The sequence below is a fragment of the Lytechinus variegatus genome, chromosome 13 (genome assembly GCF_018143015.1).
Source record: "Lytechinus variegatus isolate NC3 chromosome 13, Lvar_3.0, whole genome shotgun sequence".
In the NCBI taxonomy this organism is placed as follows: Eukaryota; Metazoa; Echinodermata; class Echinoidea; order Temnopleuroida; family Toxopneustidae; genus Lytechinus; species Lytechinus variegatus.
The window spans coordinates 4198474-4212031 of record NC_054752.1 but is presented as its reverse complement, the minus strand read 5'-3'; the positions used below and the strand labels follow the sequence as shown (position 1 = coordinate 4212031).

General features: G+C 37.9%; 2 protein-coding genes across 2 annotated transcripts; one reads left to right on the top strand and one right to left on the bottom strand.

Annotated features, from left to right (window-relative positions):
- Positions 1-2066: 2066 nt before the first annotated feature.
- On the top strand, positions 2067-5013 carry LOC121426535 (lysozyme-like). The gene is made up of 3 exons (XM_041622880.1): positions 2067-2294; positions 3019-3207; positions 4652-5013. Exons 1-3 carry the CDS (start codon positions 2186-2188, stop codon positions 4849-4851), a joined length of 498 nt encoding a protein of 165 aa, XP_041478814.1. The 5' UTR covers positions 2067-2185; the 3' UTR covers positions 4852-5013.
- Positions 5014-7995: 2982 nt separating this feature from the next.
- On the bottom strand, positions 7996-11317 carry LOC121426664. Its single transcript, XM_041623036.1, has one exon. The coding sequence runs from the start codon at positions 9877-9879 to the stop codon at positions 8392-8394; it is 1488 nt and encodes a 495-aa protein (XP_041478970.1). The 5' UTR covers positions 9880-11317; the 3' UTR covers positions 7996-8391.
- Positions 11318-13558: the final 2241 nt, after the last annotated feature.

The window sequence follows — 13558 nt, the reverse complement described above, 5'->3', positions numbered from 1 at the left end:
CATGGTCTCGAGGGCATGGTGGGTGGGGAATCTTCACCACTACAGTTAACGCAGTCACGTAGTCGAAGACGGGATGCGACTCTCATAAATAGAACATAGGTCCTGATTCATAGACTGTTATGAAAGTAATAGAGGCCTTTACATTTATTTGTTTATTTGTTTATTTATTACATACATGTAGACTATTGCGAAAATAATATAGGCCTGTACATTTACTTATTTATCTGTTTATTTATTACAATTTTGTAAAATCCATTCTAGTGTAGAACACATTTGCCCCGTGACTTATTATGTTGTTTCCGTCAAGCCAATCAAAAAACTTTAAGTACTCTTTAAAAGGAAAGACAATCTCTTGATATTACACTACAGAACCTCCGGTGTTGATTTAACACCAGCCCGGAATCTATATTATGTCAACACGAAAGAAGTGTTGCAACAACACCAGTTTGGAATCGAACCAATGCTGTTTTAATACTAATTGGTGCTGTATAATATAAGCACCAAACTGGTGTATTTTCCATCACTTTTCTGGTGTGGACATATACACATTCCGGGTTAAGTGTGAAATTAAGACAAGAATTTTGCAGTGTGTGGATGAGATCTCAAGCAATAGGACACAGAATAATGAGCAAAACTCAATGAGCTCAAGGGAGCTTTCCTTTCGGAACATCATAGTTCAGCCAAAATAAAGTTTCATAATCATACTGGTTCAGTGTTCAATTATTATAGTATTAGACATTCAAATCAAATTTTTATCTTGAAAAAATCCAATGTTCATGTCAACATGGTCAAGTGATTTATATCACCGATTGTGTATACATCCATTTATTTTTTTACATGTTGAAAGACTAAAGTGGAATCATTCAATAAATGTGTTTTATAATTTTTTATCCGCCGTTTTAAAATAAACACATGCACAAGCTTGTACTAGTAATGCAAATAGTATTTTCCATTTTATTCAGTGTATAATAAAAGAATAATGAAGATTATTTTCTAGCTCAAGAAAGAGAGATCCACTGGAACGAATGGAAAGAGGGAAGGAAAGAAAGAAAGAAAAAAAAGAAAGTCAGAAAGAAAGAAAGAAAAAGAAGGAAAGGAAGAATGAACGAAAGAAAGGGGGAAAAAGAAAAGGAAAGAAGGAAGGAATGATGAAAAAGAACGAAAGGAAGGAAAGAAACTAGGAAAGAATGGAAGGAAGAAAGAAAGAAATGAAAAGAAAAAGAAAAAGAAGAAAGAAAGGAAAGGAAGGAAGAGAGGGAGATTTGAAAGAATGAGAGAGAGGGGAGAGAAAGAGGAGGATAGAAAAGGGGAAGGGTAGGAAGGGAGACATGGCATGAGTTTTTTTACTAGGATTTGGTTTAAACGTAGTTTGCCTATATCTTTGGTAATAATGACAATAATTATGTGAATTTTACTCATACATGTAACTCTCATATTTTACTGATCAGAATAAGTTTTGTTTATCCTTTATCAAAATCAAATACCAGTGTACTGTATGAAGGAGTGAAGAACCGTTGAAGCAATAACACAAACTTAATATGAATGGCTTTAATTGTCGCTAATTTTGGAACAAGTGGTTTCTCCGTTTGTTCTTTCGATTAGGTTATCTTTGTACCTTTTTTCAGTTCCTATTCACAGGCCTATTATTTGCGCCCCAGAGAGTGCCGTCAGGGGCATGTGCCCCTGATCCCCACCCCGTAGACCTTTTACTGGGGGTGCTGCGACAATGCGACCCCAAGTAACAATATAATAACCCCCAATATTGTCAGCCCCTCAGCCCCCCGCCCGACATGGCCGATACGCGTCTTGAATCCGATTCAGTCAACAGTTTAAATGAGACTTCCCAGAAATAAACAGCTTGTTCCTTTATTTTCAAAGCAAAATCGTGAATATTCCATATTACATGTATTAAAACATAAAAAAGTCAGTGACTATGCGCAAAATACGTTTCGATTCTAACCTTTTGTGAAAAGACCGAATAAAAAGCAAATATGAGATCGGGACTTCCCCCGATGAGCGTTATGACCATTTGCGGAAGTAGTCAAAAGGAAATGAACATTGTATTGATTGCGATACGTGCCAATTGATGCATCATAGCGTATTCATATCACGATAAAAGCTCATAGACAGAAACACTTTTGACGACATTTCGAGTGAAGCTGTATTCGGCGAATGAGGCTCTATCATGGCTGTCAGCAAAACACTGATCTTGTGTGTAGTGTTGTTTATCGCTGTTTCTTGCAAGGAGGTCTTACCTGGTTCTGGTAAACGCGCTGGTAATCATGGTCAAAATGGTAAGCAAAGTTTTTAAATTTTATTTTACAGGCCTGCTCGATATTTTTTTCCATCTTAGGCCCTTCATACTTATTTTAGAGTATGTGTGTCTGTGTGTGTGTGTGTGCGTGGGAATGTGTGTGTGAGTGAGTGAGGGCGTGGTGAGTGATTGAATAGATGGATGAAAGGATAGATGAATGGATGGAAGGATGAATGAGTGAATGGATTAATTAATGATACATGAATCAATGATACATTCATTCACAGGAGTTTAAATAATATGAATGATTTTGTTGACCCCTAGCAGGGGTTTCGCTTGTTGGAGAGGCCCTACAAAAAATATCATCTAAATCACATTATGACACGAGTTGCTGGGGATGTTGCTCTCCAAAGTTTGTTCTTCAAAATATTGTATTTTCGTTCCACTGTCATATTTTGCACCATCATAATTTTTACAAAATTCCATTGCATATCTCACTGAGTAAACCTTTTTAACAGAATTATATTGTCATCATTTTTTTATCATCGTTTTCATTTTTTCAATTAATTCATTAATCTATTCACCTTTTTATGTATCCATTAATTTATTCAATCATTTGGTATGAGTAGTAGTAGTAGTAGTAGTAGTAGTAGTATAGTAGTAGTAGTAGTTGCTGTTGTTTTTGTAGAAGTGGTAGTATACTGCCATTATTTTCATTCCGTTACTAGCATCCTATTGTCATGATTGTTTTAATCTCTTCATAGCAAAGAATGTCATTCTACCGACTCCGGTTCCATCCGATTGTCTGAAGTGTATTTGCATTGTGGAATCCGGGTGCAAGATGCCCAACCCTCTATGTCGGGTGGACGTCGGATCTTTGTCATGTGGTCCTTACCAGCTGAAGCAAGGCTATTGGAATGACGCTAGGCTCAAAGGCGGTGACCTCGATGGGTGTAAGTCTCCACCTTTCATATTTTGTCTGTCTTTCTCTCTGTTCATATTTGTCTGTCTATCTATCTTTCCTTCTTTCGTTATATTTGTCTATCTATTTATCTATATTTCTTTCTTTCTTTATATTTATCTATCTTTCTATATATTTATCTATCTATCCACTGTATATATCTGCCTATAAAACTCCGGTGTTGATTTAACACCAGCCCGGAATCTATTATGTCCACACCAGAGAAGCATTGAACAAAACCGGTTTGGGTATTAGTGTAACACCAGATAGGTGTTTATACCCCTTATACAACACCAATTAGTTTAAAAACAGCATAGGTTTAATTCCAAAATTGTGTTGTTTTCATACTTCTCTGGTGTGGACATATATAGATTCCGGGCTGGTGTTAAATCAACACCTGAGTTTTTGCAGTGTAACTACCAAGTCATTAAACAATTGATATATTAATTTTTCTATCTGCCTGCCTGTGTGTGGATCTATATATCTATCCAAATGGATTGATTTATTTGTCCATCTATCTTTCTATCTATCTCAAAATGTACAGATGTAGGCTAGGGCTGAAATTCATTATTTATATTCAATTTTAAAAGCGAAATTCCTGTGTATTTCCGTACGAACAAAAAACCCCATTAAATTCGAAATCTTAATGACGTAATTATCGGCTGCGATTTGAAGCCGCTAGAGGCCAATCGTAATGGTCTTGATGGATGAAATTCCACTCTCGCTAGTTCAAGATCAAAATCATGTATAGAGGTGTTCGGTGGGTTGCCAAACCATTGGACACATCTGCCCGCTTTCTGAACACAGTTTTAATTTGAACTCGGTTTTAATCTATACCGAGCTGTAGTTAAACTATGGAACGCCATGTGACATAAGTCTCTTTCACAGGTCATTAAAAGTTCATTCAGCTCATTTGACACTCAAAATCATTTTTTTCCAAGAATGACGCCGTAATACCTTTCTCTACCATTGATACGTAAAAAGAGCACGTACATACAAGAAAACATTGATAAAAAAATAATGAAATAAAAAAAAAATAAATAAATTACATTATCGGTTTGATTTTTACCTCAGAATTACACCATATAGACCATAGGCTAAATTTAATACAAAATTAATACAATTTAATACAAGCCATCTACTTTATCTAGATTTAGATTTTTTGATTTTTTTTTAGATTTATTGATTCATTTCTTTTCTTTCCATTTTTCACATACAAGTCAAAAATACATAAATACAAATACATAAATACAATTACAAAAATACACAAAAGTAACGACCTTACAATTGCAAAGATTGGGTAATTATACGAACAAAATGCGATATTTATATCATCATTTTATAAGACTTAACATTCTTAAAAGCATGAGTATTCGTGTGTGTCTAAGCCCTCCTTTCTCACTTCTTGGTGATCTCTTTGTATTTTGTATTCATAGCTTGGAGAAAGTGCTCTGCTGACTTCGGATGCAGCGGAGATGCAGTCCAGGGCTACATGGCGCGCTACGCTGTCGAGAGGCGCCTTGGTCATATCCCTACGTGTGAAGACTTCGCCCGCATACACAACGGCGGTCCCTATGGTTTCAATAAGACATCAACCCTGAAGTACTGGGCCAGGGTGAAAGAGTGTCTCCAATAAAGCGAGAAGGACAATATAGTCAGGTTGTCCTCCGATGTATTTTGTAGATATCATTCCATTCTTAATACGCTGACTAAAATTTTAGAGAACGTTGTTTATCCCCCTCACTCTAACAACTTTTGTAGAAAAGTTAAGTCCACCCAAGAGAAATGTTGATTTGAATCAATAGATAAAAAATAAAACAAGCATAACGCTAAAAATGTCATCAACATCGGATATATAACAAGAAAGTTATGACATTTCAAAGTTTTCCTTACTTTTCACAAACAGTTATAATGCAAAACGGTGATATGCAAATGAGAGAGTCGATGATGTCAATCACTCTCTGTTTGTTTTTTTTCGTTCGAATTACACAATATTTCAACTTTTACAGAACTGACACTTAAGTCTGAGCAATTTTGATAATTCAAAAAATGTTAAAACAATGTTCATGATGATAATACCACATAATGAGGGAGAAATAAATCTTTGTTTCATAGGCATTAATGAGAAAATTAGAATATTTCCTGTCAAAGTTTGTTTGGGTTAAAATTACCTAACAGTTTTGGTGATAACTGTTTTGTTTTTCTTTTTTTTTTGCTTGTCAACTTGTCGAGGTCCTGGTCCTCCCTACCTTTGGGAACACATTTCCGCCCATGGCCTCGAAGGCATGGTGGGTGCGGGGTCTTGACCACTAAGGCTGACGCAGGCACGTAGTCGAAGACGGGATCCGACTCTCGTAAATAGAATATAGGTCCTGATTCATAGACTATTGAGAAAGTAATAGAGGCCTTTACATTTATTTATTTATCTGTTTATTTATTACAATTTTATAATATTCATTCTAGTGTAGAACACATTTGCCCCATGACTTATTATGTTGTTTCCGTCAAGCCAATTATGAAACTTTAAGTACTCTTTAAAGGAAATACAAGCTCTTATGTTACACTGTGTTGATTTAACACCAGCCCGGAATCTATATGATTGTGTCCACACGAGAGAAGTACTGAAACAACATCAGTTTGAAATCGAACCGATGATGTTTTAATACTAATAGTTGCTGTATAAGCACCTATCCGGTTTTAGACCCAAACCAAACCTGTGTTGTTTAATCACCTTTCTGGTGTGAACATATACAGATTCCGGGCTGGTGTGAAATCAACACAAGAGTTTTGCAGTGCGTGGATGATATCTCAAGCAATAGGACACAGAATAATGAGCAAAACTCAATGAGCTTAAGGGAGCTTTCCTTTTGGAACATCATAGTTCAGCCAAAATAAAGTTTCAAAAATCATACTGGTTCGACGTTCAATAGTATTAGATATTCCGGATTTCTGTTGAAAATATCAAATTTTTATTTAAAAAAAATCTAATGTCCATGTCAACATGGTCAAGTGATTTATATCACCGATTGTGTATATATCCATTTATTTCTTAGCACGTTGAAAGACTAAAGCGGAATCATTCAATACATGTGTTTTATATTTTTTATCCGCCATTTTAAAATAAACACATGCACAAGCTTTTACTAGTAATGCAAATAGTATTTTCCATTTTATTCAGTGTATAATAAAAGAACAATGAAGATTATTTTCCAGCTCAAGAAAGCGAATGAGCGAAGTATGAGTGTTCATTAAAGATGTAAGAAAATCATTTCATTCATTAGTTTTTCTGGGGTGGGGATGTGTATTAATGAAACATGATCTCATTCATATGAGCGATTCCTAATTCATGTAATTTGACTTTACTATGATTACGAAACCGTGCAAACATCGAGAGAAAAAAATTATCAATATTGCTTGGAAATGATGAATGATAATTTTCCTCTTTTTTATCAAATGGTGATACAAATCGTGATTGGATTGAATTCGAATCGTTCTTTTTGAAGAGTTCTTTGTTTGGCGAAAATAAATTACAAGTCTTTGAAATCGTCCGTTAAGCGTCTGCGCCGCTCCAAGACAAAAATATTCAAGAAATCATCTTTTTGTCAAGATACAGTGAAATCTTTAAAAGAAAATGAGAATTTTCTCTTTTTCCTCTCTCTACGACCATTTTCTGGACAGGTGAGTTAATGTTAGCAAGAGTACCCTGACTTGCTCTTTAATTATCTTAGACAAGTTTGATCTGATTCCATCTCCTTTTTTTCTTCGAAAAATCGCCCAAATCATAAACAAGATCAATATTAATTATTATATCATTTGGAATGACCCCTTAGCAATAGCATGAAATTGTTTTCATGCTAATGAGAATCTCATTATTGTTGTTCTTACCAGCATTTTGATCCTGTCTTAAAATGTGATTAAAGCAAGGAAACGCCCAAACCGGAAGCATTAAAACCTCGACTTTCAGATTCTGGATTTCCCCAAGCTAGGAAACAGTCACATGATATCAATGATATTTAAAACCATCTATCACTTTCTAATATTCGCACATTTATTAACTCTTAACATGCCGCAGTCGTCAATCGGCATCGTCTGATACACATTAATCCCACAATACTGCAATTCATCAGGCATTTTAAGATTCAAGAGATGAAGGAGAAAAGAAAGTCCAAAAATATACATCGCGGTAAGGGGAAATTATAGGAAAATGAAAGTCACTCGATAAATGAAGAAATCGCCATGAATTATGAAATTATAGTAGTATTTCCATGATTTCATAAAAACAAATGCGTTTTCACGGATTTCCGAACGAAGCTATCGTATATACGGTTAACAAAAAGGGTACAAAAGGGAGTGTTGAGCATATCTGACGACTAGCCTGTAAATCGCCTTCATTTGAGTTTCTTGAACATTACTTTGATTGAATTATCAAACAAAAGAACAAATATTGATTGAACTTCTTAGACATGTAATTTCTTTTCGAAATTCAGATGCCTTCAGCCAAGTATTGTTTTGGGTTCCTTTCTTCAATATTTATTTTCACTTACATGTGACTAAGGTATCACATTTATTTATATCAGAAAAAAGATATTTTAAGCCATGTAAACTTTGAAATTAATGATAGGTCATTTCTCTATCAAATTTGTGATAAAGTTATAATAAATCATCGATAAATCTTGGCTTCGTTTTTTTTTGGGGGGGTGGGGGCGGACTGTACAGTAGAAATTGAATCACATTGATTTCTGTAAAAAAAATAAAATGAATGAAAAAAAACAATATATAAACATTAGCATACATTGTAGAACATAATGTAAACTATGCGCGATGCGAAAATATACAGTCGCAGCTTAATTGAGAATTTGAACATGCTCGAGTAGTAATTTTGTTGTTTTGGGAACTGTCATTGATCATAGCGCCGTCACACTGGCGAAATCGGCTCCAGGTCTCCAGGGGCCGGTAGCACAAAACTTTGCAATGATCGAAGAACATTTTTGTACGATTGATTCCATTGACTACAATGTACAATTAATCGTAAAAATCAAACGTAAGATCAATCGCAGACCTTTGTATTACCATGGTTACGGGACCCATGTTGAACAAACCCATGGCGATATTTCCATCGACATGCCACCTGTCGGTTCGGAGTCTGCTTTGTTGGTGGGACTGTTTCATTGCGGAACTATTTCCCGCCAATCCTGTTCACGCACACTTTGAAGGAGTCCTTGACGTCTTTACGGAACCTGTTGCTTACCAGGTAATACACGAAGAAGTTGACCGTATGGTTGGTGAGTCTCACCGTCAAAAGGATTCCAATCAGGGCAAAAAATCCCTGAATCTCTTCCCCCTTCTCTTCTATCACGTGATGGGGAATGTGGATGATCACGATATGCGGGAGCCAGGTCAGGAAGAAATACATCGTCATGACGAGTAGCATCCTCGTGGTCTTCCGTCCGAAATCGAATTCCTTTCGGCTCTTCGGCTCGGCAAGTCGATCCTTCTCGAGAGAGCGATGTTGTTGTTGTTGTTTAGGATGTAGGGTGGAATAGGAATCCGTGTTTGTTGCAAGCAATCGTGCCGGGCCCTTGCTATCGTGTGACTGTTCCGTGGTTATCAATTCAGGTTTCGTCTTCGACCCGCCAAATGCCTTTTTTGATGGCAGGGGGGAGTTCGTTTGACTTGAACATCCAGGAGTCATCAAAGACGATGGAATTTGGATTCTTTCAACTTTGTTTTCATGACTTCCTACATCTCCCGACTGGTGGAGATTGGAACTCATGCCTGCATGGCTGATCATCGCGACGAGTGGTCTTGGATGATTTGAGCCGACTGCCGCTTGGGAGAGTTGACCGCTCACCAGGTCGGCGTGGATCATCGCTCTCTTTCGGAGGAAAGCGTAGACGAGGGCGTAAAGTATGGTTGTCGTCGTAAACGATACGATGAAGAACACCGTCTTGGATATCGTGTAACCCAGTGATTTTGGCTGTTGGCAGACCATCATCTCGTGAAAGGAGCAAGCAAGAGCAAAACTCGCAAACCTACCAGCGAATACTGTCGCGAGGACAACGAATACTACCAGAACTGCAATCCACTTCCGTACCGACACTCGACGTCGCATAGGGTGGCAGACTGCTAAGTAACGCTCGACGCTGATCAGAGTGGTCAAGAAAAGCGAAGTGAGAGCTGTTACCTCTTCTATAGAGAATTTCATCCTGCACAAGGCGGATGTCAGTAGGTCCGGGACCCCGCTTTCGATGATGAACGCAGGCGTGAATGAGCAGGCGATGAAGTCGATGGTGCCTTGGGCCATGATGAGGACATCGGTGCTCGTCTTCCGTTTCTTCCACGCGTATGTCTGCAGGATGATGGCATTTCCTGGTAAGCCAGAGACTAGGACCAGGATGTAAAAGACCAAGCTGATGATCGCATTGTTGGTCATTTCCTCTTGGTGTACATCCCCGTCGTGGTGTTCGTGGGCCTCGTCCTCACATGCGTTATGCTCATCGAAGTCTGTCTCGACCATATGATCATGTAGGTCCATGATATGATCATGATGGTCCATGATATGATCATCATCCATATGATCATCATCCATATGATGGTCGCCCATATGATCATCATCCATATGACCATCATCCATATGATGGTCGTCCATATGATCATCAGCCATAATAATGGTAGAGTAAATCTTGGACCAAAGTAAGCAAAAAAAAAACAATTACAGCAACAACTCTGGTGTAGGACGTGGAAGGGGATACACTATCGTCTCCTGTCAGTTTGAATTAAAATATTTCGACTTTGAGGTGGGTCTGAGCTGTCCTTTCTCAAAGCGTTCTATAAAATATGTCCTATTGTCTTCAAAGAAACTTTTTCATATCTCGTTCTCTGTAATCACTCAGCAATGTAGAAATGTTAATCCGGTATGAGCAGTACAGCATCCTTAGCAACAAGCATCAAGAGAGCATTTGGCGTCTTTTACCCTGACCATCAAAAGTGGGAAATGGAGGATATAGGACCGAAATCAAACAATGTAGAACACAGATCCAAAACATAGAAGAGGACGTGATACCCGTCTATATGAAAATATGACGAATATGAAGTGTTTCTGAAGCTGTTATATGTCATTGCTTTACGAGTGTGCCATGATTTTCTGCAATCACGGAGGAAACGTCTAAAGCACCCTATTTATCTCCTACATGAATAAATGTGGGAATGTAAATATGGTAAGTATAAAAAAGTACTTTCAACTCTTCCCCATTTCTTCCACCCACAGATGAAAATGATTGGTCGATTTACAGTTTGAATTGGCTGAGTAGCGGAATTTTCAACAACAAAAGTAATTGAGGTAGGCCAATAGTGTGAGAAGAATTTACATCTTTGATAAATGAGTAGGGTGATTCAAAATCAAATCAATAGGCTTAATTGTCGAAAATTTTAATTGTTCGTTTAATTGGTAATGTTCATTATCTGATTATGACAAATTAAATTTGTATCATGCTGTGTTTTTAAACGGACATTTTCTAGTCATGTTTGAAAGAGAAAAAAATCAATACGAAATATTAAGCGAAAGACTGGGAAAAGATGGAAAGCAACTTCATAAGGGATATTAGAAAGGCGGTAGTAATAACAGATTTGTATAGGTGTAGAAGCTGTTAATTAATCTTAATTTATAATAATTCGCTAATTACGTCTGAGCAATTTTCCAAAGTAATCTTGACGATTAGATTTTGAGATGTCTCATTGTGTCCTTGTTTTCCTACACAGTCGAAAACTTGATTAAAAAAATTCCAGGTGGAATGGTGTAATTGGATTTTAATAATTGATTAATGTGGGTATAACTCGTACTCTCTGTTCTTCAAAAGAGGACTGTAGCTAACAAAAAAGAGTTTTTTTTTCCTGTTGATGATCCTCAATTACACGACGACTACAAACATGAAAATGCTTGAATACAGTTTAGTAGCTCGGTAGAAAACAGGAAAAGTAAACAAATACAATAGAGATTCGGTAGCTAATGTATCTAGATCATTATATTTGATTTATATCCATATTATGAATATTCACGAGTATTCTAGATGAACGACTGAACAATTTGTGATCATGTGACAAAGATCATTTCAATACTGAGGAAAACGCATCGATGCAAATGGAAATAGCTCCGTGTAGTTTTGTTCTAGCTCCGTAAATTTTCGATATACTTTTATGGGGAGAATTGCGCATGCTCATGCTGTATGTACTCTCAATGTTGAACTGCGCATGATCCAAGATGCGTGGTACTGGGGCCCGTTGCAGAAAGAGTTGCAATCAATCGCAACTCTAAAAATCATGCGCAAGTCCCGAATGCGCGTTGTTGATTGGTCGAAAATCAAATTGCGCGTGATTTTTAGAGTTGCGATTGATTGCAACTCTTTCTGCAACGGGACCCTGATGATTCCAGTGAACGAGAAGGCTAATAACGATTTTTAGCGCGTGTGATAGCAAACTAGAAACACGAATGCTAATCACAATCACGAATTCATTTTTTTTTTAATTCTCCGGATTCTTTGAAAGGTGATGAAATTTTATTGAAACAGAAATCTCAGCATGACGATGATAAACAACACAATCCTTCCTTTTTGTTTAAGCAGATGATATCCGAATATATAAAGGTAAGGTTCTTGTTGTTGTTTTTTTTTTTCCGAAATCAGATTAAAAAAATATACAATATACAAGAGAGATACATACAATAAATGGAAGATCACCCGATTCAGCTGTATTGACAAAATACTGCTATTCTTCCTTGGGGTTAAGATCACAACCTCTAAACATAAGCCTGCTCGGCGACCGGGCGGCGAGTCTTCATAACCAATTTCGCCCGGGCACCCCGGGGGGGGGCCACTTCCATTCACGAGTGGATACCATGCGCGACCATGGGGTCTCGAAAAGCACCCTAAACACGTAATTTCCATATTCTGAAAATGCACCCCTTAACAAGTATTGGCGTGTGAAACACTACCCTTAACAAGTATTGGAAACAAAACGATACTCTTGGCAAATATTCCCTGAAATGAACCCCTAAACAAGTACAGGAATGTTTTATTGTTACGGGTCCTTCGGTCGTTGGCTTTACCTTATTTGGTTTAGTACGACCAAGAGGTGATATCTCCTTGGTACGACCTCACCTTCTACACCTCGCACAAATAAGACTCTAAACACGTAGTATTGGGGCAAAAGGACATCCTTTATAAAACATTTTAATTTGTTTTACCATCCCCGCAAATTCGACCCTAAACACGTAATTTTCCTAGCGAAATAGATACCCTTTTTTCATTATTTTTGTGTTTTTGACACCCTTATCACGTTACGTACGTAACGTGCCCTATCGTGAAAAGGACATCCTTTTTACGTGTTTTTTTGGTCGCGCATGGTATCCACTCGTCAATGTAAGTGGCCCCCCCCCCCGCCCGGGCACCAAACGGCGGCTGTCCGGGAACCACTGGTTGGGGGGGCATCGCTCGGTCACCGATCAAGATTTAGCGCGGAGTTAAAATTCTGGCGGCGACTGCTCACTTTTCACTCGACGCCCTAAATACGCTCGGTGCCCGGGTGGACGCCGTCCGGGAGCTGACGTAGTCGAGCGGTCGCTGTCGAACGATTTAGGTCAAAAATTGAAGTCGTTAGATCAAAGGCTGTCAATCGGTCACCGGCTGTCGCCGGCCACTGGCCGCTCAGAGATCAGTCGATCATATCACGGCAAATTCAAGATCAGACGGGCGATATTACATAAAAATAGGCCAGTGGCCGGTCTGAGACCGATTAGGAATCGGTTGGTCGTCAGCCGATCAGGGCTCGGACGCCAAACAGAAATGTTCCCCCGAGTTGACCCAGTTTTGGCTTTGAGTAATGGGTAATCAGCAGGGCACTACTCAGCCACCGATAAGTCTCTATAGCCCGCTCGACTCCTACAAAAGTCGATGGGCGATGCCTCAATTGCAGCGACGCCCGAGAAGGAAGGCCACTTAGCAGCCGGTCGCCGTTCTGAGTTGTTACTGAAGCCCAAGGTATATGCAAATGGTCTGCTTATTCCTGGGGGCCCGTTGGTTAAAAAATGTAGCCATTAAAATACTTTTTTTTTGTATTTATGTTTTTATTGTAAAACAAAATAATATATACAACAACAACAAAACTTCATAGCTACTGTACTTAAGATATTTTATCTACACAAAATATCTACTCAACTGATGACAAGACGACACATACACAGGACAAACACGATTCTCTCAGTAGCAAAAAAATAAAGAATAAATAAATAAGTAAATGAATTAATCAATAAATAAAAAATACATAAAGGCATCCATATTCCAGAATATGGA

Coding starts and splice junctions, on each gene's coding strand:
- LOC121426535 (XM_041622880.1), top strand. CDS start 2,186: ATGGCTGTCAGCAAAACACTGATCTTGTGTGTAGTGTTGTTTATCGCT. Junction 2,295..3,018: donor TGGTAATCATGGTCAAAATG/GTAAGCAAAGTT, acceptor ATCTCTTCATAG/CAAAGAATGTCATTCTACCG. Junction 3,208..4,651: donor AGGCGGTGACCTCGATGGGT/GTAAGTCTCCAC, acceptor TTGTATTCATAG/CTTGGAGAAAGTGCTCTGCT.
- LOC121426664 (XM_041623036.1), bottom strand. CDS start 9,879: ATGGCTGATGATCATATGGACGACCATCATATGGATGATGGTCATATG.